General features: G+C 67.1%; 11 protein-coding genes across 11 annotated transcripts; 7 read left to right on the top strand and 4 right to left on the bottom strand.

The window, feature by feature from the left end:
- The first annotated feature begins 699 nt into the window (after positions 1-699).
- On the top strand, positions 700-1,730 carry FA09DRAFT_2979 (hypothetical protein). The gene is made up of 3 exons (XM_025740223.1): positions 700-883; positions 942-958; positions 1,028-1,730. The coding sequence occupies exons 1-3, from the start codon at positions 880-882 to the stop codon at positions 1,631-1,633; spliced, it is 627 nt and encodes a 208-aa protein (XP_025601414.1). The 5' UTR covers positions 700-879; the 3' UTR covers positions 1,634-1,730.
- Positions 1,731-2,427: 697 nt separating this feature from the next.
- Positions 2,428-4,201, top strand: FA09DRAFT_327093 (alpha/beta-hydrolase). The gene is made up of 8 exons (XM_025741269.1): positions 2,428-2,696; positions 2,837-2,871; positions 2,927-3,007; positions 3,062-3,103; positions 3,154-3,226; positions 3,286-3,512; positions 3,581-3,635; positions 3,706-4,201. The coding sequence occupies exons 1-8, from the start codon at positions 2,588-2,590 to the stop codon at positions 3,918-3,920; spliced, it is 837 nt and encodes a 278-aa protein (XP_025601415.1). The 5' UTR covers positions 2,428-2,587; the 3' UTR covers positions 3,921-4,201.
- A 120-nt stretch (positions 4,202-4,321) lies between these two features.
- FA09DRAFT_2893 (hypothetical protein) lies at positions 4,322-5,286 on the top strand. The gene has a single exon (XM_025739941.1). The coding sequence runs from the start codon at positions 4,471-4,473 to the stop codon at positions 5,185-5,187; it is 717 nt and encodes a 238-aa protein (XP_025601416.1). The 5' UTR covers positions 4,322-4,470; the 3' UTR covers positions 5,188-5,286.
- Positions 5,287-6,075: 789 nt separating this feature from the next.
- On the top strand, positions 6,076-6,995 carry FA09DRAFT_335773 (hypothetical protein; the record flags this gene model as incomplete). Its single annotated transcript, XM_025743795.1, has 2 exons — positions 6,076-6,219; positions 6,951-6,995. 2 exons carry the CDS (start codon positions 6,076-6,078, stop codon positions 6,993-6,995), a joined length of 189 nt encoding a protein of 62 aa, XP_025601417.1.
- A 75-nt stretch (positions 6,996-7,070) lies between these two features.
- FA09DRAFT_327098 (ribosomal protein 60S) lies at positions 7,071-8,023 on the bottom strand. The gene is made up of 3 exons (XM_025741270.1): positions 7,922-8,023; positions 7,477-7,721; positions 7,071-7,414 (listed from the first exon to the last, which is right to left on the bottom strand). The coding sequence occupies exons 1-3, from the start codon at positions 7,988-7,990 to the stop codon at positions 7,396-7,398; spliced, it is 333 nt and encodes a 110-aa protein (XP_025601418.1). The 5' UTR covers positions 7,991-8,023; the 3' UTR covers positions 7,071-7,395.
- Positions 8,024-8,475: 452 nt separating this feature from the next.
- On the bottom strand, positions 8,476-11,354 carry FA09DRAFT_335775 (hypothetical protein; the record flags this gene model as incomplete). The annotated part of the gene is made up of 2 exons (XM_025743796.1): positions 8,476-9,130; positions 9,190-11,354. 2 exons carry the CDS (start codon positions 11,352-11,354, stop codon positions 8,476-8,478), a joined length of 2,820 nt encoding a protein of 939 aa, XP_025601419.1.
- Positions 11,355-11,891: 537 nt separating this feature from the next.
- FA09DRAFT_335776 (hypothetical protein) lies at positions 11,892-16,089 on the top strand (the record flags this gene model as incomplete). The annotated part of the gene is made up of 3 exons (XM_025743797.1): positions 11,892-13,940; positions 13,997-14,413; positions 14,473-16,089. 3 exons carry the CDS (start codon positions 11,892-11,894, stop codon positions 16,087-16,089), a joined length of 4,083 nt encoding a protein of 1,360 aa, XP_025601420.1.
- A 289-nt stretch (positions 16,090-16,378) lies between these two features.
- FA09DRAFT_292714 (cytochrome C oxidase copper chaperone) lies at positions 16,379-16,968 on the top strand (the record flags this gene model as incomplete). The annotated part of the gene is made up of 2 exons (XM_025740020.1): positions 16,379-16,461; positions 16,815-16,968. The coding sequence occupies 2 exons, from the start codon at positions 16,379-16,381 to the stop codon at positions 16,966-16,968; spliced, it is 237 nt and encodes a 78-aa protein (XP_025601421.1).
- Positions 16,969-17,096: 128 nt separating this feature from the next.
- FA09DRAFT_357746 (hypothetical protein) lies at positions 17,097-19,251 on the bottom strand. Its single transcript, XM_025744868.1, has 3 exons — positions 18,175-19,251; positions 17,911-17,990; positions 17,097-17,853 (listed from the first exon to the last, which is right to left on the bottom strand). The coding sequence occupies exons 1-3, from the start codon at positions 18,922-18,924 to the stop codon at positions 17,115-17,117; spliced, it is 1,569 nt and encodes a 522-aa protein (XP_025601422.1). The 5' UTR covers positions 18,925-19,251; the 3' UTR covers positions 17,097-17,114.
- Positions 19,252-19,663: 412 nt separating this feature from the next.
- Positions 19,664-22,415, top strand: FA09DRAFT_327101 (acetoacetate-CoA ligase). Its single transcript, XM_025741271.1, has 9 exons — positions 19,664-19,977; positions 20,168-20,816; positions 20,874-20,987; positions 21,041-21,258; positions 21,318-21,451; positions 21,506-21,620; positions 21,673-21,734; positions 21,788-21,893; positions 21,954-22,415. The coding sequence occupies exons 1-9, from the start codon at positions 19,735-19,737 to the stop codon at positions 22,380-22,382; spliced, it is 2,070 nt and encodes a 689-aa protein (XP_025601423.1). The 5' UTR covers positions 19,664-19,734; the 3' UTR covers positions 22,383-22,415.
- FA09DRAFT_327103 (hypothetical protein) lies at positions 22,036-25,214 on the bottom strand. The gene is made up of 4 exons (XM_025741272.1): positions 24,718-25,214; positions 24,249-24,663; positions 23,762-24,190; positions 22,036-23,702 (listed from the first exon to the last, which is right to left on the bottom strand). The coding sequence occupies exons 1-4, from the start codon at positions 25,053-25,055 to the stop codon at positions 22,524-22,526; spliced, it is 2,361 nt and encodes a 786-aa protein (XP_025601424.1). The 5' UTR covers positions 25,056-25,214; the 3' UTR covers positions 22,036-22,523.
- Positions 25,215-25,289: the final 75 nt, after the last annotated feature.

The following is a 25,289-nucleotide window of genomic DNA, read 5'->3' on the forward strand; positions in this document are numbered from 1 at the left end:
GCTGCCGCTCCGGCCGCGCCTCGGCCTGCTGCGCCAGGCGGATCGCCGTGCGGCCCGCGCCGATGCACCTGCTCCACCTCATGCCTCGCCCGCAGCGCAGCGGAGCTCACGCACAAGGCGTGACAGGCAGGACAGAACGTGCAGCGCAGCGAGCCTTCTTGCCTCTTAAGCTCGCGTCGTGCTGCGAGCGTACCTTCGTGTCCATCCAGCTCAGCTCCTCACCGAGAAGGAGCTGCTGCTGCGCTTTAAGGTATATGCAACGGGCAGCGGGCCAGCTGGCCGCGCTCCTTGCTCATGTCCCGCTCATGCCGCTGGGCCGCCCAGGGAGAGAGACTCGCGGCTGCCCTCTGCGAAGCTCCTGCTCCATCTGCCGCTTTCGCTGCGGGTGCAGCCCAGTTTCTGCTCAGCGATGCCAGACGACAGCCAGAGTTGCGACGGTGTCCCTCGGTCTCTTTAGCCTTGTCTCGAGTATGCTCCAGCCATCCAGCAGGCAGCGAGCCGTGAGTGTCTGCTCGTAGGCGTCCTCACCCACAGCTCGAGCTCTCGCCTCCTCCTTGCTTGCGTCCGTCTCTGCCCGGCGGATAGGCTGTCCATCTGCGCTGACTGGCTCTCGTAATGCGGCACTCATCGGCTGCAGAGCATCAGGAGGTGCTCCGTGCTAGCTCTGTGCGGAAGGCAGGCTGGCAACCCATCATCTGACAGCGAGGGCGCGCGCCGCATCAGGTCCGAGCGGCGCGCCGCGGCGCGAGGCGAGGTGCCGCTGGGGCCGCCGGCGCGCGACCTTTTGTCCTCGCACCCACCACCATCCCCTCCAAGCTCGCAGCGACTGGCCCACCATGTTGGCTGTCAAGATGGCGGGCAACCCGCCCCTGCCCAGAGATGCGTGAGTCGGGCGAGCGCCAGCTCTCAGCCGTCCTTGGCGCAGCTGACCCCCGCTCTGGTCGTTCTTCGCAGGGCGGTGCGTGACGTGCACGGTTCTGCACACAGCTGCAGCGCGATTGACACTCACCTCGTGCCACCCTGATAGGTGCGGGAGATCGCACAGCTCGAGGCAAAGCTGGACGTCATCTCTGCCGAGCAAGTCGACTGGGTGCGCTTTGCCGACGTCGCAAAGACGCCGGCGCCGCCCGTGTCGCAGCGCACCAAGGCCAACATCGGGCAGCTGCGCGACGAGTGCACGTGGAAGCTGATGATGCTCTACAAGCAGCACGGGCCGCTCAAGAAGCTCGTGCCGCTGGCCAAGTGGATGCTCGAGTACGTCAAGGCCAACAAGGGCAACGCCGGCGTGCAGGGCGACACGCTGCCCACGATGCTCCTCGGCGTCGGCCTGTTCTACCAGCTCGGCGGCACGCACGCGCCGTACGACGCGCCCGAGCTCTGGCAGGCATTCAAGTTCATCGAGAATGCCTTCAAGAACGACGAGGCGTACGGCAACATCGGGCCAAAGAACACCCTCTTGGGCAAGGGCGTCTTGGCGCGCATCTGCCGCATTCGCGGCGACGATGCCAAGTGCGAGAGTCTGCTTGAGGAGATCCAAGACTGGCTCGACGGCCATCCGCTCTCCATGTCGCCCGTCGACGCCAGACACATGCTCGCCGAGGAGTCCAACTGGGATCGCCCAGACGAGGACTAGATGGTGCAGCGCATGCGTTTTGAGGAGGCGACGCAGATGGGCGACATGTGGCTGTTCAAGGGGTGCGTGTACAAGTGGACTCCCATGGCGCAGACTGTGTGCATCTGTGCTGACGTGCGTGCTGTGCAGACCCGTCGGCCGTGCGCCTCGCTCGTAGCGCGCCTACAGCTTCAGGCAGCAGGCAGCGTGGGGCTGTGGGCCCAAAGCAAAACATACCTCGACAGTGCTTGATGCAATGCTCGGGTGACTTGGACCCGACGCTGCACGCCAGGCGAGCCAGTTCCCGCCGTGTCTGATAGAGCGGGGCTCCTAGCCTGAGTGCACGATGCACCTGCCTGTGTGAGATGTGAGCTTTCCGGGCCGAGCTAGTCCGAATGTCGACCGCAGAGTGTGGCCGGCGCAATCTGTCGGTGCTGCCCATGGTGAAACAGCGCAGAGCAGCGGCGCGGAAGAAAGCAAAAGCATCCGCTCGCAGCGGCGCGACGCTCGAGGCGACACGCGTGAGCGCCCCTTGAGCATGCAGCAGCACGCCCGGCGTCTAAGCGACGCCCGCTGGTGCCTATGTTGCGTCGCGGCTCTTGAGCACAGCCATCGGCTGTGACTGCAAGGCTCCATGATATTGGAGTCGAACGCTCGGAGCTGCGTGCTGCTGGTCTGACGCAGACGGGCCGGCGCTGGCGAGTTGGCGCAGGATGAGCTCCACCTCGCGTGCCGCGGCCCAAGCGCGCTAGCGGCACCTGAGCCGTCCGTCCATCGGGCCAGGCGTCTATCAGGCAGGCCTTAGCGACGGCTGCTGCTTCCCGACCCTCACTGCCAGCTGGACCTTGCCTCTCGCTTCGCATCGTCCACCTCTCACACCTCACTCCCGGCCTTCTCCCGGCCTTCACGACCTGGCGACGTCCACTCCAGCACTCCTGCGCACCTCCGCCTCCACTCTCTCTCACTTCGTGCAGCATGCTCTTGCGGCCGCTGTCTCTGCTGCTCGGCGCAGCAGCAGCGCTTGTCGGCAGCGCGTCAGCGATCAGCCTGCCGCTGGCTTCGCGCGATGACTGCGGCAGATACAGTGCGTCGACGAACGAGTGGCTGGATCGGGCTGGAGATGGCCGCGAGGGTGCGGCCAGGGGGCATGTCGCTCGCTGAGTGCCCGGCACCGCGGAGTAGTATCTGTCGCGACGGCCCTCTGACGCCTCCCGCTTTGCGCAGCAATCATCTCCACACGAGGCACAGGCGAGATTCAGGTGAGTACACAGCATCACGCTGCTGGTCGAAGAAGCAACGCTGACGTCTGCACAGGGCCCGTCGATCGCGTTCGAGACAATGATCCGCTCTACGCTCGCTAACGTGACGGGCGGCAAGGAGTACGACACGGTCTACGTGCGTCGAAGAGAGCATTCAGTTCGAATCCTTGGCTGACGATGAGCATCACAGCCGGCAGATGTCGACCAGGACAGCGCAAGCGGCACGCAGGATGTACGTGGAGACGCTGAGCAAAGCAGTCAGTCTCTCACACTCTCGAGCAGATCATCAACAAGATCAACTCGACGCTCGCCGCTTGCCCCGACCACCGCTTTGCCATCCTGGGCTATTCGCAAGGCGAGTGCTCTGGCAGTGCTTCGCACGTTCCCAGCGCTGACGTTGCCTTCCATCGCCAGGCGCCGGCGCAGTCACAGCCGCGCTCCCCTCGCTGACAGGCGCAGCGATGGAGGCCGTGCGCGTCGTCGTGCTGGTGGGCAATCCGCGGCACAACAAGGGCCTGAAGAGCAACTACGACACGAACGGCGGCAACAGCACGGCGCAGGGCTTTGGCCTGCAGAGCTACCTGCCGGCCATTCCCGCCGACTGGGACGCCTCGGGACGCGTGTTCGACATCTGTGCCTTTGTGAGGCTGGGCGCTGAACGGGCGAGAGCGGCGCACGAAGCATGCTGACTCGCGCTCTCTCCACGTAGGGCGATGGCGTGTGCGACATCACCTCAGGCATCGGCATCGGACCAGCCCACTTCCGTGCGTCTGCCGGCGTGACTCTCGCACCCCTTTCACGTCGCTGATGGCCCTCCGCAATCCTGCTCGCCAGTCTACACCACCGCCGCCTGGGTGCAGGACCACTCTGCACAGCAGATGACGGCTGCCTTCTCCGCACCACCGCCGTCGACCTCTGGCTCTGGCTCGGGCTCTGGTTCTGGCTCTGGCTCCAGCGCTCCCGACGGCGCCGCTGTGCGTGCGCCGCCGCGAGTTCTCGCACTGGCAGCCGGCCTGCTCAGTGCCGCGGCGCTCCTCGCCGCGCTCTAGCTTGTGCCACGAGCGCCTGCAGCAGAGGTCGTCCAGCTAACACGAGCTGCGGCGTGCTCTTCTCTCCTGCTAGAAATGCCATCCTACCCGAGGGCCGCGCACGGCGCGAAGCCGCGAGTATCGCGCACGCGCTTTCCGCCAGCGACGATGCGTGGTGCTTGTTGACTTCATCTGATTCGTTCTTCTGGTGCAGAGTTCTCGTCGTGACGTCGCGGAACGGAAGGACGGGAGCGGGCCTTTGCAAGTGCTGAGGTGCTGTGGAAGGATAGAGCGCATGGGCGAGAGAGAGCAGGAGCGTAGGCGAGATGTCGAGCAATGAAGACGCTGCCGCTTCTGCGCTAGCGTCGCCCAGCTGCAGACAGAGCGGCGATGCCTGTGCGACACGTCTACTCCTCGTCGTCGGACTCGGACTTCTCCTCCTCGTCCTTCTTCTCCTCCTTCTTCGCGCTCTTCTGCTGCTGCGCGTCCTGCTGGGCCGTCCTGAGGGGAGCAGAGTGTCAGCTGCAGGCGCGGACTGGACCTGCGCGCACGCCAAGGCAAGCGCTCGCAAATGAGCGCCAGCGTGAGGAGTGCGTCTCCTCGCACTCGCGCATGCGTCTCTCATTCTCCGCTGGCAGGGCGCGACTCACTTGGCAGCAGCCACGACCTTCTTGGGGTCGCTGACGTGCGAGTCCTCGCCGCCCTTGTGGCCCTCCTTGGCGGCGGCAATGCCGGCCTGGAACGTGGAGCTGTCGCCGCGCGACTTGCGGCTCGGCTCCTTGGTGACCTTCTGCAGCGACGCCGCCTCGTCCTCGGCGCCGTGCGACTGCGCGGCGAGCGCCTAGTGCAGCGAAGTGCGTCAGCCAGGGTCGTGAGAAGGAGCGCAGCTCGTCTGCGAGGCTCGTCCTGGCAGCTCGAATCTCAGCAGCACACAGCTGCAGCGCAGATGGCGTGCAAGCAGCCTCAATGCCGCGCCGAAAGCGGCTCAGCAACGTCGCTCGCGCTGGCTCCCTGCGCCTCTCTGCGCTGCTGCCGCAAGCATCTGCTCTCGCTGCTCGCCTGCTCTCTCCTCACGCATGCAACACGCACCTTGTTGCCCTCCGGCGCGTCCTCGTGCAGGTCGCGGCTCTCCGTCTTGCCCTGGGCGACGTCCTCAAAGTCGGAGCCGGCCGTGGCGTCGTCGACGCGCGGCTTGCCCGTGCCCTTGCGCTCGCCGTGGCCGGCGCCGTGGCCGTGGTCGTCGTGGCCGTGGCCGCCGGCCTTCTTGGACGGCGGGGCGGTCAGGTAGACACCGAGCGCTGTGTGCAAGCGTCAGTGGCTGCGCTCGGCTGACGAAAGCTACGCTGTGCCTGAAGCCGATGTCGCGCTGCTCGAGTCCGCGGCTTCGCGTGCAGTCGTGCAGCGAGACCGACAGAGGGCTGCTGTGAGAGCTTGAGCTGCTCTGGTCTCCTGCTGTGGCTACGGTGCTGCGAGGCAGACGAGCGTATGCGCTCTGCTTGCAGCATCCGCCGTCTGGCAGCCTGCACTGCGCTGTCTCTGCCCCATTTGCTGCTGTGCGCCTCGCAGCTGCCTGTGCCATGCCTCCACAGCCGCTGCCCACTCACGCAGGAACACGAGCAGCGAGCCGATGGCCCACGGCGCATCGCTGCCCTTTGCGGCGTGCTTGACCTTCTCGGCGGCGTGCTGTGCCTTGCCGGCGGCGTCCTTTGCGGCGTCGGCGGCCTGCTGCGGCGCCGACGAGGCGAAGCGCACGGGGCCGCTGCGTGCAGCGGGCACGCGCGGCGCACGCGCGGCACGCAGGGCGGGGCGGAGGGCGCGGAAGGACATGGTGAGGGTGTGTGTGTGAGGCGTGTGAGGGTGTGGTTGGAGGTGGAGTGGAGTGCGCGCTGATGAGCTCAGAGATCCAGGCTGGACCGCTCGGACCCATGGGCCTCCACGGCGCTTGCTGCTGGCGTGCGGGCGCGGGCGACGTGCGCGACTGCCAGCCCGGCGCTGCCCGTTCTTCGCGGGCGCCGCATCGAGCGCTGCGCCGCCGCCGCGCGCCCGCTGCCGGCCGACAGCCACGAGCGATCGGCGCGCGGTGACGTGCCTTGCGCGCGTCTGGCGCTTGGCCGGCCCAGCCACGTGGCACGGTGTTGCTCACTCCTCCCACCACCCCTCCCCGCCCCTCCTCGCCATGACGCGCGGCAACCAGCGCGAAGAGGCGCGCGCAAAGGCACAGAAGAAGCAGGCCGCCGCCAACAAGGGCAAGAACGACTCGGGCATGAGCCTCGCACAGCGCCGCCAGGCCGACATTGACGCCGTCAAGGCCAAGCAGGCGGTGAGTGTGCAGCCGGCGAGCCGCTCGAGGAGCAGGCGGATGCAGCAGAGAGAAAAGGCAGAGGGAGCACGGCTCGCAGGGCAGCGAGGATGATGTGGAGCTAAGGTCGATGCGGCGGGCTGCGGAGAAGGAGCATCAGCGAGGAACGCCGGCAAGGACTGTCTTCTGGCTTGCAGGCTTGGCACCTGCAGAGCAGCGAATCGAGAGCAGGTGGGCGTTGGCCTAGGGGCAAGCGCCAAGCTCGTGATGTGTCTGCTTGTCTGTGGCAGGCGGCAGCGGCATCAGCTGCTGCTGCTGCTGCTGCAGTAAGGGAGAGCAGACGCGATCCGAGCGTCGTAGCTTTCGCTCGCTGAAGGGAATGAGCTCGGCGAGAGGACGGCAAGCGATCACTCGAATGCCTGCGCTGCGTGCTGCTGAGCAGACGCTCGCTGCTTGCCTTGCCTCTGTGCCTGCCGAGCGCAAGGCCGAGCAGCGCGTGGGGAGCCCTGCTCGTGCCGGCGTCGGCACGATCGCATCGCGCTTCAGGCGTGCAGTATGAGAGCAGGGGAGCAGCGCGCTGCCCAACTCTCACTGCGCTGCTTTTGCAGGCGCTTCAAGCGAGCGCAGCAGGAAGCGGCTGCCACTCAGCCCGCCGCCAGGATGAGAGGCGCTCTGTTCGTCGCGCGCCTCGAGATGTGGCCTTCCAGCGCAGCGATCCAGGGCCGCACACTGACGCATGTCACGCATCGCAGGCCAAGGACGCAGCCAAAGCAGCCGAAGGTGCCGTCAAGAAATGACACGACGGCTGCTCTTGTTTCTCAGCGCGATGCTCTCGAGCGGCACCTTGCACATGGCCTCACCCCTCCCTCGCACAGCACGGCTCCCCACCGTCTCGCCCGACTCGTCGCCTAGACGCCGCTCCGAGGAGAAAACATCGTCGCGCTCCTTCTGCCCGTCTCTCCGCGCATCATCTACAGAGCATCTCCTCCCCACGTACGCCCTCTTGGCTCTTCGCGCACCGCCTCGTCATAATGTCACCCTTTGCCTGCGCCTGCGCCTCGAGAAGCCGGACATGGCGATGATGTGTGCGTTTTGGATGAGTGTGTGAGAGACGAAGCGCATGTACGAGTACAGAAGGTTGGACATTGCGAGACGAGGCGCACGCGACATGATCGTCGCGGCCAGGCAGCGAGACGTTTAGTCGAAGAGACCGAAGCTGCGCAGACAAGCCAAAGTCAGTCGTGCCCAGACAGGCACTCGCAATGGAGCCATGCTCACCCCATGTCGTCGTCGCTCTCCTCCTTCTCCTCCTCCTTCTTCTCCTCTGCCGGCGCGTCGGCAGCGGCAGCGGCACCGCCGGCAGCGGCGGGCGCGGCAGCAGCCGGGGCACCGCCCGAGCCGGAGCCGATGGCAGTCAGGATCTCCTTGACATCCTTGCCCTCAAGCGCCTTGGCGAGGAGCGTGGCCCAGATCGGCTCGACCGGGCAGTTGGCGGCCTGGGTGAGCGAGACGATCTTCTCGGACTGTCCGGGCATGGGTCAGCAATGCCCTGCTCGAGTACGCCAACGTCTCTACATCCTGCCAGCCCCCCGCTGTCACCTCGCTGCCCGCTCCCACTCGGTGCCTCCAGTCCAGCGTCCTCAAGCCCAGCATGCCCTTCTCGCCTGCCGCCCCTTCCAGCTCCCTTTCTCCTCGCGCATGCCCGGCTCGGCGGCATACTCACGCTGATCTCGAGGCCCTCGTCGGCGAGGATGAGGGCAGCGTACGTGGCGGCGAGGTCCTGCGAGGCCATCTTGAACAAGCGGTGAGGAATGTGGTTGGTGGTGGTGGGACACGAGGCCGCGGCGGACGCCGTGCCAGGCCAGCAGCCCGGCCGCGGCGGCTCGGCGGCGCTGCGGCGGACGCGGCGCCGGCGCCAGCCTCTCGCCCGCGCAGGCGCCACGTGTGCGACTCCGCGCGCCCGCCAGGCCTGATCACGTGTATCGCGCCGGGAGTCGGCCCACGGAACTTCTCGCACGACACGGCTGCTCCCGAGTTGGCCCGCGGCCGCACCCTGCGCCGCTCAGCTTCACGCCGGCTGGCTGCAGCTCGCCCACGTCGATCTCACCCAGCTCAGCACCTTTTGCATCGCTGCTTATGATGACTTGCAGCTGATCCAGCCAGTCGAGTTGGAGGCATCGCCCCGGCCTGCCAACGCGCTCTCGGAGGCCTCGGATATCGAGGCGCAGAGCCTGGCGTCGCCTCCGCGCCGCCGCCGCTCCGCCAGCGCAGCATCATTCATTCTTGCGCCTCTGTGTCGTCCTTGTCCATTCTCGCCAGATCGCTCTCATCCAGCAGGTCGCTCTCATCCAGCAGAATCTCCTCCGCATCTGTTCGCCGCGGCGCCGGCAGGTGGTGCAGGTCGTGCCACGCAGGGGTGTCGGACGCGCTCGCAGCTCGCCACCACCAGTCTTGAGGAGAGGGCAGCTCGTGGAAGCGCACGTCGTGCCGCAGATGGACGCGCTGGTAGTGGTTGCCATTGACAAAGATGATGGAGCGGAGGATGGGCTCGCCGTGGTTGCTCTCCGTCAGAGGGAAATAGAGCTCGCCGATGAGATGATCTGTGAGTCGAGCGTGGGGCCGGAGCGAGAGCACTGGATCTCCCAAGAACTCGGCGATGATTGGACCCATGGCGCCAATATCGAGCCAGCTCGACGGCCGGGGTCCAGGTCGATGATCTGGACATGTTGCTGACAGCGCTGTGCGAAGGCAGACCATGGCAGTCGACGGCTGTAATGCTGCGAGATAGCGGCCGGGGTTGGCCAGTAAGCTGGCATGCAGTTCTGCACGTAGCTGCATGCCCGTCTTGTCTGTGCCGCTGGCGAGCGCGTGCCAGCCACAGGCTCCGTCGCCCGGCACGTCCTCGATGTGGTGGATCACCGCGCCTGATGGCCTGTGCCGCAGTACGTGAGTGGGCGGACTTGACTTGCCTCGAGGCTGGGGTTGACTCACCGGTGCCAGTCTGACGGTGGCTTTCCCGCCTGGGCGCTGCGGCCACGCTCAATGCGACCGGCGGCTTCTAGGTCGTTGCTGCCGATGAGCGCGACCGCCACCTTGTCATCGCTGCTTTGCCACGCGGCAAAGCATGTGCAGTCGCGCTCGTGGCGCGCGCCCAGCGCACCCCTGGTGCTCTGGCGCTGCAGCAACGGCGAGGTGGGCGGACCGGCACTCGACGGGCCGGCACCCGACGGGCTGGTGAGTAGGCGCAAGCGCTTCGTCGCAGGAGTGTCGGGCGTTGGTTCACCGCGCTTGCGCTTGGCGGGAGTGTTGGGCGCCGGCTCGCGCGACGGCTTGACATGCTCAGCAGCAGCAGCGGCGGCCGCAGACTCGGGCTCGTCGGAGCCGGGCTTGCGGTCAAAGAACGCCGGCAAGCTCGGCGGGATAGCTGCTAGCACGTCGAGCTTGCCGGCGTAGTCGTGCAGCTTGCTGCAGTGCAGGGCGCTCTCCTGCTGGCAGCGCTCTACCTCGGCCCGGAACTGCGGCTGGAACACCGCCAACTCCTCGTGCAGCGTAGTCACGACGCCCTGCACGAGGTTCGCTCGCCCGTAGGGCGCCAGATGGTCGCAGAGCGCGCGCCCGCGGTCCTTCGAGTCGGCGATTGACGCCAGGTAGACGTTCCAGTCGTCGCCGTCCTTGTCCTCGCACGGCCAGCCGGCGGCGACGTTGCCGTGGCGATAGGCGCGTAGCGCTTGCTCCCAGGTCGGCTCGGCAGAACGACACTGCAGGTGCCAGGCGCTGATGGCGACCTCCTGCATGGCCGTGCGGCGCAGTGCATCGTCTATGTCTGCGCTCGCAAGGCGGCACGTGCTCTGGAAGAGGTCCTCAGCCCTCGACGGCGCTTCGATGAGGTCCCCAGCGCCGGACGGCGATGGCTCCTCGGGCGGCGCCGAGGCGCGCGACGGCTCGCCTGCCTCTGCCCGCGTCGCCAGCGCGTACTGCGTGTAGCTCGCGTCCCTGACCTGCTTGGCGCTCTTCGCCGCATCGGACGTCTTCTTGCTGATGCTCTTGACGCCCGGGCAGGACTTGAGCGCGGCGATGGCGGCGCACAGGCTGACGTCGGTGTTCTCGAGAGCCTCGCAGACGACGGCGAAGGGCGGCGGCGGCTTCACGTCGGCAAACAAGCTGACGCACAGGCGCTGAAAGTGCGGACTGTCCGGCGCCAAGTCGGCGTCGTCCGAGATGCCGCTCCAGCGCTTCTTCCAGCCGGTTGGGCCCTCCAGCCCAAGCGGCGTGGCGAGGCGGGCGGCCGCCTGCGGAAAGAAGAGAGGCATGCGCGAGGCGGGCGATGCGAAGAGCTCAATCGCGCCTTCCGGCTCGTCGTCTGGCGCAGGCGATGCGGAGAGCTCAATCGCGCCTTCCGGCTCGTCGTCTGGCGCCTGCGCCTGCTCGGCTGCGGCACGCAGCTCTGCCACCAGTGTGGCTCGTTCCTCGTGGCCGATGATGATGCGGTCCTCGAGAAGAACCCACTCGGCTGGCATCTGCACGCTCTCGCTCTTGCTCTCGAGGACCGGCTCTAGCACCTCCTCCTCCTCTGCGTCGCCCAGCTGCAGCTCTTTGAGCCGCCGTTGGAAGATCTTGGCTTCCGTAGGCATCGCTCCGCCGACCTTGAGCGTGAGGGTCGGCGGCGGAGCCGTTGACCATGTGTGCCGTGCCTCGGCTTCTGTCGCCGTCGCGGCCCGACCGGCAGTGCCGGGCGCAGCCGCAAAGGAGTGCAGCGGGCCACACAGGGCGGCCACACCGGCCGCGGCCAGCGTGTTGAGGGCGAGATCCTGTGGCGAGAGGCGGCTGCCGCTCTCTTCAATGATGGAGAGGACGTGCTGGGCGAGGTCGCGGAGGCTGGCCACGGGCGAGGGCGACAGGGACGAGGTAGACTGCTCGCGCACCAGATCTTCAAGCATGGCCGTATGCGCGTGCGTCTGTATCCACGCACACAGAATGGCCGTCATGATCTCGGCGCTGTGAGGCGAGGCCCAGTACGAGTCGCTGGGCGCTTGTGCGCCTGCGGCACGCGTCATCTTGTCGAGCTGACCGAGAAAGGCTAGAGCGTCGACGCCTCGGGTGCGAGCCACTGTGCTAGCCGCCTGCAGTGCGGCGAGGACGGTGGTCGCGGTGTGCATGTTCAGCCATGCAGGATGCCGGGCCGGGTCGACGAGCAGCAGACGTGCGTAAGGCGAGTCGCTGACGGTTTGGCGTCTCGGCGCAAGTGAGTCGCCGGCGCTCGGCACCACGAGTGGAGGCGGCGGCTCTTGCAGCTTCCTATGGAGAGCGAGGAGGTCGCACGAGCGAGAAAGGACAGTTGAGAGAGCCATGCTGAAAGACGAGGGGCGTGAGGTGGGGGGGGGGGGACGGCTGCCCGCAGCTGCCAGTGCCTGGGCCTGCTCGCCATGACGTCCAAGGCCGCGCACCCATACGCGTGTGCCAAGGCACGCACGTGTGCCGCGGCCCAGGCACGACACAGAGCGCTCCGGCCGCAACACCAACAGGGCACGCACGCCGCACACACGCAGGCACGCCGCAGGCAGCCGAAGTTCAAGTGCTCGCTTCTTCACCGGGGCGCGCGCTGCTGCTGCGAGGGCAAGGCACACAGACGCAGCTCTTGCTTCTTGCTCCCACTCTCTCTCTCTCTCTCGCTCTTTCTCGCATGCCCTCTACTCATGGGCTTCTCCATCGACAGGTCTGGCCACTGGCTGCTGCGGAGCCTGGTCGCCGGCACCTACGATGGCGAGAGTGACGCACTCGCATACGCACGCCGCCACTCTCAGCGCCTCCGCTTCCTCGTCGTTGACGCGACGCCGCTCGTCTACTCGATTGTCTCGCGCACCTGCGCTGAAGCAGGTGTCGCTGAAGCAGGCGTCGCTGAAGCAGGCGTCGCTGAAGCAAGCCTCGCCAACCTCGACGAGCTCGTCCGCGCCTGCATCGCCGCAGTCGTAGAAGAGATCTGGCGTGTCGCCGCTCTCCTCGACGGCGACGACAAACGAGTCATCTTCTGCTGGGACGGCGCGTATGTGGCACAGACGAAGCTCGACACGATCACGCGAGATCGCATGCGAGATCGCATCATCCATGCCGAGTCGTACAGGCGCGAGGCGAGCCACAGACGCCCACGCATCGAAGAGCTGCGTCGTCACGCTGCGGCTGCTGTGATGCAACGGCTTGTCAATCGCCTGTACAGCAGCGGTGGCCTCGACGAGCTCTTTGTGCAGCATCTGCTGCAACACGCACTCTGTGAGGAGGAGATGCTGGAGAACGCACTGGCGATTGACGAGCGCACAAAGACTGTGCTACACATTGTCGCCCGTGACGAGGCAGACTGCCTCATCGGCCGCCTCTGTCCTCGGCTGCAAGGCAGCGGAGAGTCGGCGGTGCTCTCGCCCGACGCCGACCTTCTGGTACACTCGCTCGCCGCGCCGCAGCTGTCGTACCGCTGGGTTGTCCAGCCGCTGCCAGTCACCCGCAAGCAGAGGCGGCAGCGCAGTGCGCTGCCGCCTCCGGCGTTCCATCGGCAGCACCTCTACGACCAACAGCGACTGCTTGCCATAGCCCCTCTCGTCTTGGCATCCGTCGCTCTCGGCACAACGGACTACGGCAACGGTCTGCCAGGTGTCGGCGCCCGCGCCCTGCTGGGCAAAGACGACTGGCTGCCGGGCCTCGCAGCGGCCGTGAAGCCTGGCCTCGTGTCCCGCGCCTGGGCCGACATGGCCGCAAGCGCAGAGAGCGTGCAGGCTCAGACCCATCGACTGATCCAGCGTGTGGCCGCTCTTGACTCCAAAAAGAAGCACAGCGCCATCGACGTCGCGCGCGTCTGCAGCATCGCCAACGTCTATATCCTCAGCACGCACGCCGCCACCGAGACGGTGCCGCGCCCATCGTTCTCCGAAGGCCCCGGCCATGGCTGGCGCAACACGCTCGGCTTCTTCGCCAACAAGCGCTTCATGCGCTGCACGCCCAAGAACGGCGCGGCAGAGCGCACGCCATTTGTTCCGACGCTGGACGCTTTGCCGCGCTTGCGCAAGCAGCTCGGCGGCCGCCAGACCGCAGTCGGGCGCACCTACCTCGTGCCCGTCGAGGATGCGGCAGCGATGCCGATCGGCGCACCCAGGGAGGGGCCCAATTGGGACCTCCTGCCAAGGAAGAAGCCACGCTCTGTCAAGCCCGCGCGGCATCGTCCGTCACAGAGCAAGAGAGCTGCGCAGAGGGCAGCAAGGCAAGACGAGGAGCCGCTCGTGGTCAGGAAGAAGACGGTCTCTATGCCCGGCGCAGCAGCGAAGGAGAAGCTGGTCGGCATCTTCGGCATCGCTACTGTGCGCTCTACATCTGCGGATCTCGACTCGACGTATGTCGGCATGGCTTCGACGGTGGTCGTCGCCGGGCAGTACCTGTCCGTGGCTGTTCAGTTGACTCTGCGCGAGCTGCTTCTGCTCGAGCCGACGTTCCTGGCGTGCGAGGACATCGATCTTGATGCGCGCCTGAGGACTCTGTGCCAGGTCTGCCGCAGCGCGTCCCCTCTCTGGACTCGGCGGCCGGACAGCGCAGCGCTCTCCGCAGAGCTGTCGGCACTCTCCGCAGAGGAGCGTGGACTCATGCGCCTCAAGGGCGTCACTATTCCCATGCTGCTGGCACGCCGGGCAACAGCCGACAGGATGAGTCTTCCGCCTGCCGCTCTCGCCGACGAACACTGCATCTCCAGCACCGCACACAGCATTGTGAGTGCATGTTGCGTGTCGTCACCAGCACCGCCAGCGTCACGACGTTGATGCAGTTGTCGCTGCGGGCGCGCCAGTTGAAGAAGTGGTGCGGCCTTGCAGATCGCTTGCGCTCACTGCTCGCCAAGGCGCTGCGCACGGCCTATGGCGACAAGCACGAGGCCATGCTCCGCGCTGCGCTCGACACGCCTCTAGACGAGTCACCTGTCTGCTCGGCGGACGTCATGGAGCTGCTCACCGTACGCAACAAGCACATGCACGCCGCTCGACTGCAGCTGCCAGAGCCCGATCGCCTCTGGTCCAGCACGCCGCGCCAGATGCTCGAGACGCTGCGCGGGGCTGCTGCGGTGCACATGTTCCGTGCATGGATAGAGCGCCTGTCGGGCACCAGTGTGCTCGACGGCACAAACTTCTGCCCGGACTTTGTCTCAATCCACACACGTGGCGGGCTGACGCCTTTTGTGCGCGAGGCGGTGAGTCGCGCAGAGGCCGACGCAAGGGCGTGTCCGCTTACCTCGCCCGGCCCCTATAGAGTGCACGGCTTGGCGCTCTCGCTGCGCTTGCAAACCGCAGCCATCCGGCGCCGGCGCCCTTTGAGCACGAAGCGCTCGTGCGCTGCGGGCTCTTCTTTGACAGACAGCAGTGGGCACCACGCCCGCACGTGGCCGCCGAGCACAAGTCTTTGCTTGCTCGCCTCAAGCGTGCCCTTGGCCTCAGCACCACCACCTCGCGCGTGTACGAGCTGGAGGCGAGGGCAGGCCGGCACTGGGTGCGGGCGTTCGAGAGCATCCTGGGGGTGCCCTGGCGCAGTCTGGGCTTCCGGAAGCCGGCCTGGCTGCCTACTGGGCACGTCGAGAGCAACGGCACGCAGATGCGCTGGAGCTACGTCAATCTGGCACGCCCAAAGCGCCGCCACATGGCCACGGCCGGCGTTGCCCAGTCCCGTCCGCTCTACGAGGACCAGCTCGACTCCGCGTGGGGCAGGCGTCTCCAGGCAGCTCCGATCGCCACTCTGCCTCTGGCGTCCAACCAGCGCTTCGAGCCAGCGAGGGCCAGTCGAACAAGCGCTTCGAGTGGCGGCATCGGCGGAACGACACCGGACAAGGAGATTCGAGAGCGGCTTGCAGCAGGGCCAGGCGCTGTGCATCACGTGGGCGTCGACCCCGGCCTCAACAACGTCCTCGTTCTCTCACGCCGCCGACCGCTGCGGCCAGGCACGGTCATTGCCTTTCCCGAGCCGCCTTCACCAAAGCTGGCGCTGCTGCAGCCGCTCTCCGCTGCCGAGCGCCGCCATCTTGGCATTCGACCCTCCGAGCCGCCTTGCTACCGCGCCACCGCCGCCGCTTGCAAGCTGTATGAGCTCTCGGAGAGCCTCACACTCAAGCCGGGCTCGCTGCGCAGTGACAAGCCTCTCAAGGCAGCGTCAGAGCCTCATCACCCTGGTGATGACGTGCAGCGGGCGCTGGCAAAGATGCTCACGCCCGTGCCCACGGCCATGGAGCGCGAGCGCCGCATCCTCCGGCACGCACGGCAGCAGCGCCGCGCCCAAGACGAGCTGCTCGAGTGGCTTGTGCCCGGCAGCAGGCCCGGCTTCCTCGCTCAGCACCTGCAGCAGTGGCAGCAGGGCGACAGCCCGGCCCTTGTCATTGCGCATGTTGGAGACTGGGTGGGCCACAAGGCCTCCAAGCCAGCCCTTGCCGCCCCAGTGCTGCGAGGTGTCATGCAGCGCGCAGCGCTAGCATCGCCATCGCTGCCCATCCTGTTCCGCAAGCAAGACGAGTATCTGACGTCTTCTGTCTGCCCGGAGCGCTGCGAGGATGACGAGGGAAGTGCGGCCGCCGCAGCCGCCACGGCCGCCCAGACGAACAAGAAGGGCACGCCCAACGTCGTCGTCGGCACGGCTCCCGAGCACGCTCGCTCACCCGTGCCTGCTGCCCGCCTGACAAGCGTGTATCGCAGCGCCACATCACGCCCAGTCCACGGCGTCAAGCGCTGCACCACATGCCGCCACCTCTTCTCGAGGGATCGAGCGGGGGCGGCAAACATACGCTTTGCCGGCATGCACGAGCTCGCCTTCGGCTATGGACCCTTCCGGCCCCGCCCCAAGAAGGCCGTCGGAGCCGCAGCCGGCACAGCGCCCGCGTCCTGAGCCCTCGCGGCCGGCCCCTGGGGCACGCGCACATGCGTGCTTCTGATCTCGCCTGCACAATCACGTGCAGGTATGGGCACTTGCCGAGTCTCATCTCGGCAGTGCCTAGCAGCTCGCGTCATCCACAATGCCGCCTCGCTCTTCACCATCACCACCTCACCTCAGCACCTCTCGCAGGCCCACGCGCTCACCGACACCGCCGCTGCATCTCCATCTGGACTGCAGCTAGCCCAGCTCTCGTGCTGCCTCAGCCACCTCGACCTTCTCGCCTCGCGCAGCGCAGCTCAGCATGTCTGCGCCGGCTCAGAGCGTGCCGAACCCGCAGACGTCGGCGTCGGCAGTGAACCCGCTGAACCCAAAGGGCATCAAGCCGTGAGTATGGCAGTCTGTGCTCGACAATGGCTAGGCGCCGCTGCCGTCGTCGCTGCGGCTGCGCAGCTGCGCCCGCCACTGCCTCGTGGGAGGGAGTGCTTCGCGCAGCAGCGGCGAGCTGCTCTGTCGCATTTGCTGCCCGGCAGTCTCTGACGGTCTTCCGCTTGCTGCCGCTTGGGTGGTGCTGCTGCGCTCTCAATGCGGCGTCTCCGCTCCCGTCGCAGCTTGCTGCCGCTCGGGCCCACTGCGACTCTGCATCTGCTCTCGCCGGGGCGCTCGCCACTGCAGGCGCTGGCGGTCCGTCTTCACGACGCGCTCCAGGACGCTTCGCTGACGCCGTGTCTCCTTGACAGCTGCTGCGCCTGCCCCGAGACGAAGCAGGCGCGCGACGACTGCTTCCTTCGCTTCGGACACTCGGTGGAGGAGCATGGCCCCGACGCGCGCAAGTGCGAGGACCTCGTGCGGAGGCATCGCGAGTGCATGGCCAGCCTGGGGTTCAAGATCTAGTGGAATGCCAGCATGTGAGATGTACGTGCGCTGTGTGATGTCAGAAGGCGGGTGGTGTTGCGTGGGACAGAAGCTCGACGAGCGCAATGCGAGTGAAAGCAGAGAGCCACAGAGCATGGCTGAGGAATAGAGGTGCGAATCATGCATTACTCATCGTCATCGTCGACAAAGGCAAAGTCCAGCTCCTCCTCTTCGTCCACCTCTGTTTGTACTTCCCAGCCATCCTCCGCCTCGACTCCCAGTTGCTCTTCCTCTCCCTCCTCGTCCTCGTCCTCTTCCTCTCCCTCCTCCAGCTCCTCCTCATCGTCGCTCTCTACTCGTCGCACTTGCGCAGGCCGCAGCACGCCGTCCGCCTCCTCGAGCACGACGTAGCCCTCGTCCTCGTCGTCTTCGTCATCGACGAACTCGATGCTCAGCAGGCCGCTGGCGAATGCCGTAAAGACGACGCCGACGATTGCCGTGCCGATCCACACGGCGCGACCCCAGAGAATGCGGCGCCGCTGTGCTCGCACGTGCGGCGGCTCGGCGGGTGCTGTGGGCTGCGTTGCTGCTGTGCGGCGAGAAGAGAAGCTGGAGGCTATCCGGTCGGGAAGTGACGCGCCGAATGCCCAGACGCTGCCAGCTGCGTGGCCGACCGTGTACGCCACACCGGGGCCAGCGGCGACGTCGTCTCCAGGCAGTGCAGGCCAGTCGACGGCCTCGAGCCCGCCGTCGGCTGCGACGCGGGTGGGCCAGAGCAGCGAGCGCAGGCGCGCCGTGTGTGCCTCGAGCGTGGGGAAGGAGCGCAGCAGCTGTGCGAGCGGAGAGGTCGCGAGGGCTTCGTACGACGGCGGCAGCAGCAGTGGTGCGAGGAGTGAAAAGAGCTGGATGTCGAGCGGCGAGGGTCTGTGCAGAACGCGATGAGCAACTGAAGCACTCGTGAGGCCGCTGTGCGCTGCTCACCCAGACGCGCCGTCGAAGTACTCGTCCGAGCCTAGTGCCGTGGCGACCGTCTGCAAGACACTGCGTGCATGCTCGATGAACTGTGTGAGGCGCTTGTCAGTAGCGATGCAGGCGATCAAATGCTTTGCTCGAGAGCACGAAGAGATCGCACGACTCGCTTTCCGGGGGCAGACATGCGCTCCCTGAGAAGTGCGCACAGAGCACCGCACGCTCGCCTCCGCCCACCGCCTGCTCCCCATGCCGCCATCTACGACGCATACTCACCTTTGCCTCTCCGAACTTCTCCTGCGTCTGACGCTTCTCCTGCTCGCTCAAGCCCTTGCGCAGGCGGATGCCAGCTCTCCGCGCCACCTCATCTCGCTCCTTTGCCTCCTGCTCCTTTGTCTCCTGCAGTGCCTCGCCGAGCCCGAGCTCGCGCATGCGGCGCGCCAGCTCCGGGCGCAGCGCCGCGCGCAGGCGGTGCGGCGCAGAGCGCGAACGCGGCCATGAGAGACCGGCGGCGTACGCAGAGAACGTGTGCGTGGCAAAGAGCGGCGTGAACCACTGCGCGTGCAGCAGTGCAGGTGCCAGCGAGCGCTCGAGCAGCGCCGCCAGTGCCGCGTGCGCCGGCTGGGGCGCCTGCAGCACCGGCGCGCGACTGCTGCTGCTGCTGCTGCCGCTGCTGCTGCCTGCGCCGTCGAGAGCGGCGAGTGCCAGCGCCTTGAACTCGGCGGGCGAGTGTGCCAGCGGCACGGCGCTGAGGTGCGCCTCGAGCAGCGGGGCGCGCGCGTGCAGCAGCGGCTGCAGGGTGCCGACGGCGAAGGGCAGCGCTGCGGCCCGCAGCAGCGAGGCGGCATACAGCGAGGCGGCGTCGAGCGTGGGCAGGCCCGCAGTGTCGGCGGAGCTGGGCGCCCAGACGATGAGCTGCGGCGGCGGCGAGGCCATGGCTGCTGCTGGGATGGAGGATGTGGAGAGGAAGGAGGCGGGAGAGCATCGTCGCCTGTGCATAGTGCGCAGCCAGACGCAGCGCAGCATCGAGACTCGGCGACGCGCGCAAAGCTCTTCCCCTCCACCATGCGCGCCCCTCTCACCGGCGCAGAAGCAGGGCTTGCGGCGTCTACGCAGCTCATACTGATGCACTGAATACGACAGAATATGCACTGAGACTTGAGAAACAGGTCCGAAGAGCCAGAATGCAGTGTCTGTGCGGAGGCGCAACACTTGCGAGAGGACAGCTCGGGCTTTGCTCGCCAGCACTGGGCTCGCCTCTCACCGACTCGATGGCTTGCTTAGCGGACTGCCATCTCAAAGCGGGGAGCTCTGCTCTTCACCGATACTGGCAGAAAGCAGACGGTGTAATGGTGGCGGTAGTTAGCTTCTCGGACCCTCGTGCTGGAGACGCAGCTGCAGGACTGCCAGACGAGACGCAGTGCCGAACATGAGCTGCCGCAGAGCCCAATCAGAATCTGCGCTTGCCGGCCTCTCGGACCGCTTGCAGCCGGCGCAGCGCGGCAGCCTCAGCAGCCTTGATCAGCGTCAGGCTCTGTTGCCCTGCGCTGGCATGCTGCGCTGCTCGCTGTTGCGGCCAGGGCGTGAGTGCGCGATGCCAGAGGTGCAGCTTGGCGCACGTCGGGCTTGGCTCGCCGGCGCGCAAGCCACGCGGCGAGCTCGCGTCGGTGGCCGGCCGCGGCGTGCTGGCCGTGAGCTCCGTGCGGTGCGGGGCCCCAGCGAGCGCGGGGCGGCGTGGTTGCTCTGCCTCCGCTCGCCCGCCAGGCGGTGTGCTTCCTCCGGCCGCCGGCGCTGCTCCTTCTCTCACAACCTCATCCACCGCTTTCCTGACAAGCCATGTCCGCCGCCACGCAGGCCGAAGCCGCCGCCGCCGAAAAGGTGCAGGGCAAGCTCGTGTGGGAGCCCAAGGACCCCAGCAGCACGCGCATCGACGCCTTCCGCCGCAACGTCGCCGAGCGCCGCGGACTGCAGCTCGACGACTACCACGCCTTCTGGCGCTGGAGCGTCGAACACCCGGCCGACTTCTGGGCCGATGTGTGGGACGAGACGGGTGTCATCGCTAGCAAGCGCTACGAGCAGGTGAGTTGCGGCCGAAGTGGAGGGCGCGCGCCTCTCTTCATGCGATGGGAGCAGATGAGCTGTGTGCTGGATCTGTCTGTGCACAAAGAGCAACCGCTGCTGCGCTCCACTCGCTGCCCTCTGTTTGCTTCTCTCTCCTCGTTGCGCGCGTCTCCTCCACCTGCAATGCTCTGGCTAACACCGCCCGCAGGTCCTGCCCGAGAGCGCCGCCATGTACCCGCCGCCGCGCTGGTTCGAGGGTGCGCGCCTCAACTTTGCCGAGAACATGCTGCGGCACCGCGGCTCGACGCCGGCCGTGTACGAGGCGACGGAGCCGGAGGGAGATGGCGGCGTCCTGCACCTCGCCTCCTACACGCACGACGAGCTGCGGCAGGCGGTCGCCAACGCAGCACGAGCCATGCGGCGGCGCGGCCTCAAGACGGGCGATCGCGTGGCGCTGTATGCGCCCAACTGCGCCGCCACGCTCATCGCCTTCCTCGCCGCCGCGAGCATCGGCGCTGTCTGGCTCTCCTGTGCGCCCGACTTTGGCGCCGCAGGCGTGCTGGAGCGTCTGCGCGCGCTGCAGCCGCGCTTCCTCTTCACGTGCGACGGCGTGCGCTACAATGGCCGCAAGCATCCACACGCTGCGAAAGTCAAGGAGGTGCTGGATGGCCTCAAGGTCGAGGGCCAGCCGCTCGAGCTGCTCGTCGAGATCGAGTACATCGGCGGCCAGACGCCCATCGAGGGCGCCATGCGCTGGGCCGACTTCCTGGAAGAGGGCGCTGGCGACGATCACATTGAGTATTCTCAGCTTGACTTTAATCATCCCCTGTGGGTGCTGTTCAGTAGTGGCACAACGGGTGAGCTTGGAATGCGCATGCGCTGCTTTGATCGCTGTTGACCTTGCATTCGCGTAGGCAAGCCAAAGGCGATCACGCACCGCGCTGGCGGCATGCTGCTGCAGCTCAGCAAGGAGCACCTCATCCACGGCGGCCTCTCGAAGGACGACGTCTTCTTCCAGTTCACCACGCGTGCGTCGCGCACACTTGCACCTCTCAGCCGCAGCCGCTGACGCCCGCCGCAGCCGCGTGGATGATGCACAATTTCCTCATCGCCACACTCGTCGCCGGCTGCGCCATTGTGCTGTACGACGGCGCGCCGCTCAAGCCCGCCAATGTGCTGTGGGAGCTGGCGGATCGCTACGGCATCACCGTGTTTGGCACGAGTGCTGGCTATCTCTCGGCGCTGCAGCGCTCCGGCTACCGGCCAAAGGACGAGTTTCCGAACCTCAAGGTCCGCCAGGTCAGTTGAGCCGCGCGTCGGCAGTGCGATCTCGCTGAGCAGAGGCATGCGATCCGCAGATCCTCTCCACTGGCTCGCCGCTGCGCGCAGATCTCTACCCCTGGATCATCGATGCTATTGGGCCTGTGCTCATCGGCTCGATCACGGGCGGCACGGACATCGCCAGTCTCTTTGCCGGACACAACGAGGCGCTGTGAGTCTTCTGGTCGGGCTACGCGCACATGCGGCTGATGCGCTCTACTCGCAGGCCGGTGCGCGCAGGCGAGATCCAGGCGCGCAACCTCGGCATGAACGTGGATGTCTTCGACGAGGAAGGAAAGCCCGTCGCGGCCGGTGCTGGCGAGGGTGATCTGGTGTGCAAGGTGCGTGCGCTGCCTGTCTGCCCGTACGCTCAACCGCTGACGCTCTCTGCAGACGCCCTTCCCGGCGCAGCCGCTCGGCTTCTGGGGCCAGCCGGAGAGCCGGCATTTCGAGACGTGAGCCCGCCCTGTGCCAGCGTGTGTGCCACGTGCTGACGACGCCGCTGCAGATACTACTCGCAGTTCCCAGGCGTCTGGTACCACGGCGACTACGTCTCGCTGACGCCGAGCCTCGGCCTGGAGATGCGAGGGCGCAGCGACGCCATCTTGAACCCGGTCAGTGCGGATCCGAGCGGAAGGCGCCCTGCCTCGTCCTGACATTGCGACTGCGAGCAGGGCGGCATCCGCTTCGGCTCGTCGGAGATCTACGAGACGCTCGAGGCGCACAAGACGTCTGCGCACCTCTGCGACATCGACGCTGCCGTCGTGTGTGCGCTCAAGACGCGTGGCGGCGACGACGAGGTCGTCGTGCTGCTCGTGACGCTGCGGCTCGACTCGGCCTCTGCCTCGCCCGAGGGCTTCAAGGCGCTCGAGACGGCCGTCAAGAGCGCCGTGCGCAGCGCACGCAGCGCTCGCCATGTGCCGGCCTTCATCCGACAGGTGCAGGGCGTGCCGCTGACGCTCAACAGCAAGCTCTCCGAGATTCCCGTCAAGAAGCTCCTCAACGGCGCCGAGCTCAGCGCCATCAACCGCTCGACGCTGCAGAACCCAGACTGCCTCGAGGAGTACGTGCAGCTCGGCAAGGAGCTGCGCGACGCGATGTAGAGAGAGAAATGCGGATCACACATCTCATGGACTGGCCCGGTATGGTACACTGCGAGGCATGCAAAGACAGGAAGAACGAGGCCAGCGAGACGGAGCAGAGGAGGAGAAGCAAGGACAGAGAGAGGCGGAAGCGGAGCAGGCCTAGTCGTACGTGGAGCGATCTGTCCGCCGTGCCGAGGCCAGTGGGCCGCGAAACGACCAGCTCGAGAGGCTCTGCTGCATCGACTGCGGCGGCGGCGATGCTGGCATGCCGCTGCCGTCGTTTGCCAGTCGCTGGGGCAGAGGCGCTGATCGCGGGCCGAGCTCGTCGACCCAGTCATCCTCTGCCTGATCCTCGTCGCTGTGCACACGCGGCGCCTCGCCAGCAGCACCTGCGCTAGGCCGTCGGCGCGCACTGCGCATACTCGTCGTGCCCGGATGACGACGCGTGAGAGAGGAGCTCTCGCCGCTCGTAGTGTCGCCGCCTGTCTCGACGGCCGTGGTGTCGCCAGGCATCTCGCCGAGCGGCTGCAGCGGCGCCGGCGCAGCTGCTCCATGGCCGCCGCCTTGTCCGCTGCCGCCCACACCAGCGCCGCTCGTGCGGCGTGAGCCGCCTTGCGCCTGCTCGGAGCTGGGCCGACCGCGCTCGTTGAACATCATCGTGCGCAGACCAGGGCCTTGCGGTCGCCCGGCATTGAGCACCTGGTCGCGCAGCGCCGTCTGCTCTGTGGCGGCGCGGCGAGCTGCCGCAGCGTGCGCGAGACGCAGACGCTTCATGCGTCGTCGGATGAAGTTGGGCTGGTGCGAGGCCATGTAGTCAAAGGCGCTGCCGAGCCAGCCAGGGCCAGACGTGGCGGTCGGGTGCGTGTCGCTGGAGCTGGCGGCTGTCGTGCGTGCATCTTCGGCGTTCGCCAGTGCTGCACCTGCCGATCCGGACGCAGCACCACTGCCGACGACCGAGACGCTCTGCAGTTCCACCTCGCCAGCCGCAGCAGCACTGCCGCTAGCAGCTGCGGCTGACGCAGTGACGGCATCGTCGCTGCCAGGCGACTGTGCGTCGATGCCGATGCCCTGCAGCTCGATGCCTTCGCTTTCGCCTGCACCGCGAGTGCCTCGGCGCAGGCGACGATGAATGGAAGACGAGGCATCCTTCGTCTCGCCCGCCAGCCGGTTGCGCAGACGCTTGATGCCGCCGAGCATGTCTTCTGCGTCGACGCTGGCGGCAGCTGCCTCGGCCTTGCGTCGCTGACGGTCAGCGCGCTCACGCTTGCGCTTGAGCCTCTCCTCGCGCTTGCGCTGCCGCTCCTGCCGCTCGGCACGATCCTCGACTTCTCCGATGCCCTGCGATGTGGAGAGCATGAGCTACCGCAGCATGTCGTGCAAGTCATTGCGCCACTCACCATGCCGCTGCCGACCCACCACCAGAAGCCGAGCCACGACTGCCAGATGGTGAGCGTCCAGCACATGTCGGGCAGCCACCAGACGCGGTCGAAGGCGATCTCGACGAATGAGATGGCCGTGTTGATGATGGCGAGGCCGACGCTGCCGGCGCCAAAGGCGGCAGTGCCGCCGTCGGTGCGCCAAGCGCGGCGTCTGTTGACGAGCAGGCCCCAGATGAGCAGCGCCGACGTGTAGAGCAGCGTAAGGGCCGAATTGCAGATGTTGCGCACGGCATCGCCAAGGTCGGACGTCTTGACGTCGTCGGCCGCCGACAGGGCAGTGAATTCCATCCCCGAGGCTGCCAGCGCGAGCGGACCGAGCATCCAGAGGATGAGGCGCGCCTCCAGCGCTGACGGGAAGAGCAGCGTGAGGAACTGAATGTGCGTCAACTGGCGGAGCGAGGCGTCAGCGAGTGACACAGCGAGGGTGACGGTCGGCAGAACGCACGTGTGCGAGCGCCGTCGTGCAGGCACGCATGAGCAGGAAGAAGGCCTCCTGCACTGTCGTCCAGCTGCCGTCCTGCGGCGGGATCTGCACGCCGATGTAGGCGAACATGTAGGGCCACTGGTTGCTCTGCTGGCGCAGCTTGGCGAGGACGATGTGCATCTGCACGCTGAGGCTGATGAGCAGCATCGCCGTGCTGATGGCCTGCAGGATGTAGTTGCGCGACGAGAGCGGAAAGTGGTACTGCGCCGTGAAGAGCAGGTGCACGCTCAGCACGACGACGAGCGCCAGGTTGATGCCGTTGACGACGATCTGCGACGGCATGCTGAAGGCGAAGTCGGGCATGATGGCCAGCAGCGGGTCGTGCGCCACTGAGCTGAGCGTCGCCGACGGCTGTGTGTCGATGCGCGAGACGCCGCTGTCGCAAGGTTGAGTGAGCGCTCTGCGGCGGCACTGCTTGCGCTCCACTCACGTCGGCAGCTGACTCTCGCTGACCTCGTCGGCGGTCTGCTGGCGGCGCAGCACATCCGGCGTGGGCGCTGCGGCTGCATCGCGCTCGAGCAGCAAGCTGGCAAGCTGGCGCTGCAGGCCGGCAATGTGCTCCTCCTTGGACGACGGCGAGCGGCGCTCGGCGAGCCGCTGCTCGGGCGGTGTCGGCGGCGGCTGCGTCTGCTGCGGCTGCGGCACCGCAGCGTGGGCGTCGTGCTGCGGCAGTGCAGAGCGGACAGCCGGCACGAGGGCCAGCAGTGCGAGCAGCAGCAGCACGGGCAGCAGCCGCACGAGGCGCGACGGGCACAGCGGCGCGCGCATGCCGGGCAAGCGGGAGCGCCTGCTGGGCGCAGCAGCCGCGAGGAGAGCGCCAGAGAGGCGGCGATATGCGATGCTGGCGGAGAGCAGCGTGCGCTGTGCAGCGCGGCGCGCAGCAGCGGAGAGAGAAGGCGCGAGTGCGGACGAGCAGGACGGGACGATGGCGGTGGGATGCCAAGCAGCGGCGCGCTGCGGGGACCGGCTCCACGAGACGGGCGTGGGAGCAGCGGCGGCCAG

This window comes from Tilletiopsis washingtonensis, assembly GCF_003144115.1.
Source record: "Tilletiopsis washingtonensis strain MCA 4186 unplaced genomic scaffold FA09scaffold_1, whole genome shotgun sequence".
NCBI lineage: Eukaryota > Fungi > Basidiomycota > Exobasidiomycetes > Entylomatales > Tilletiopsis > Tilletiopsis washingtonensis.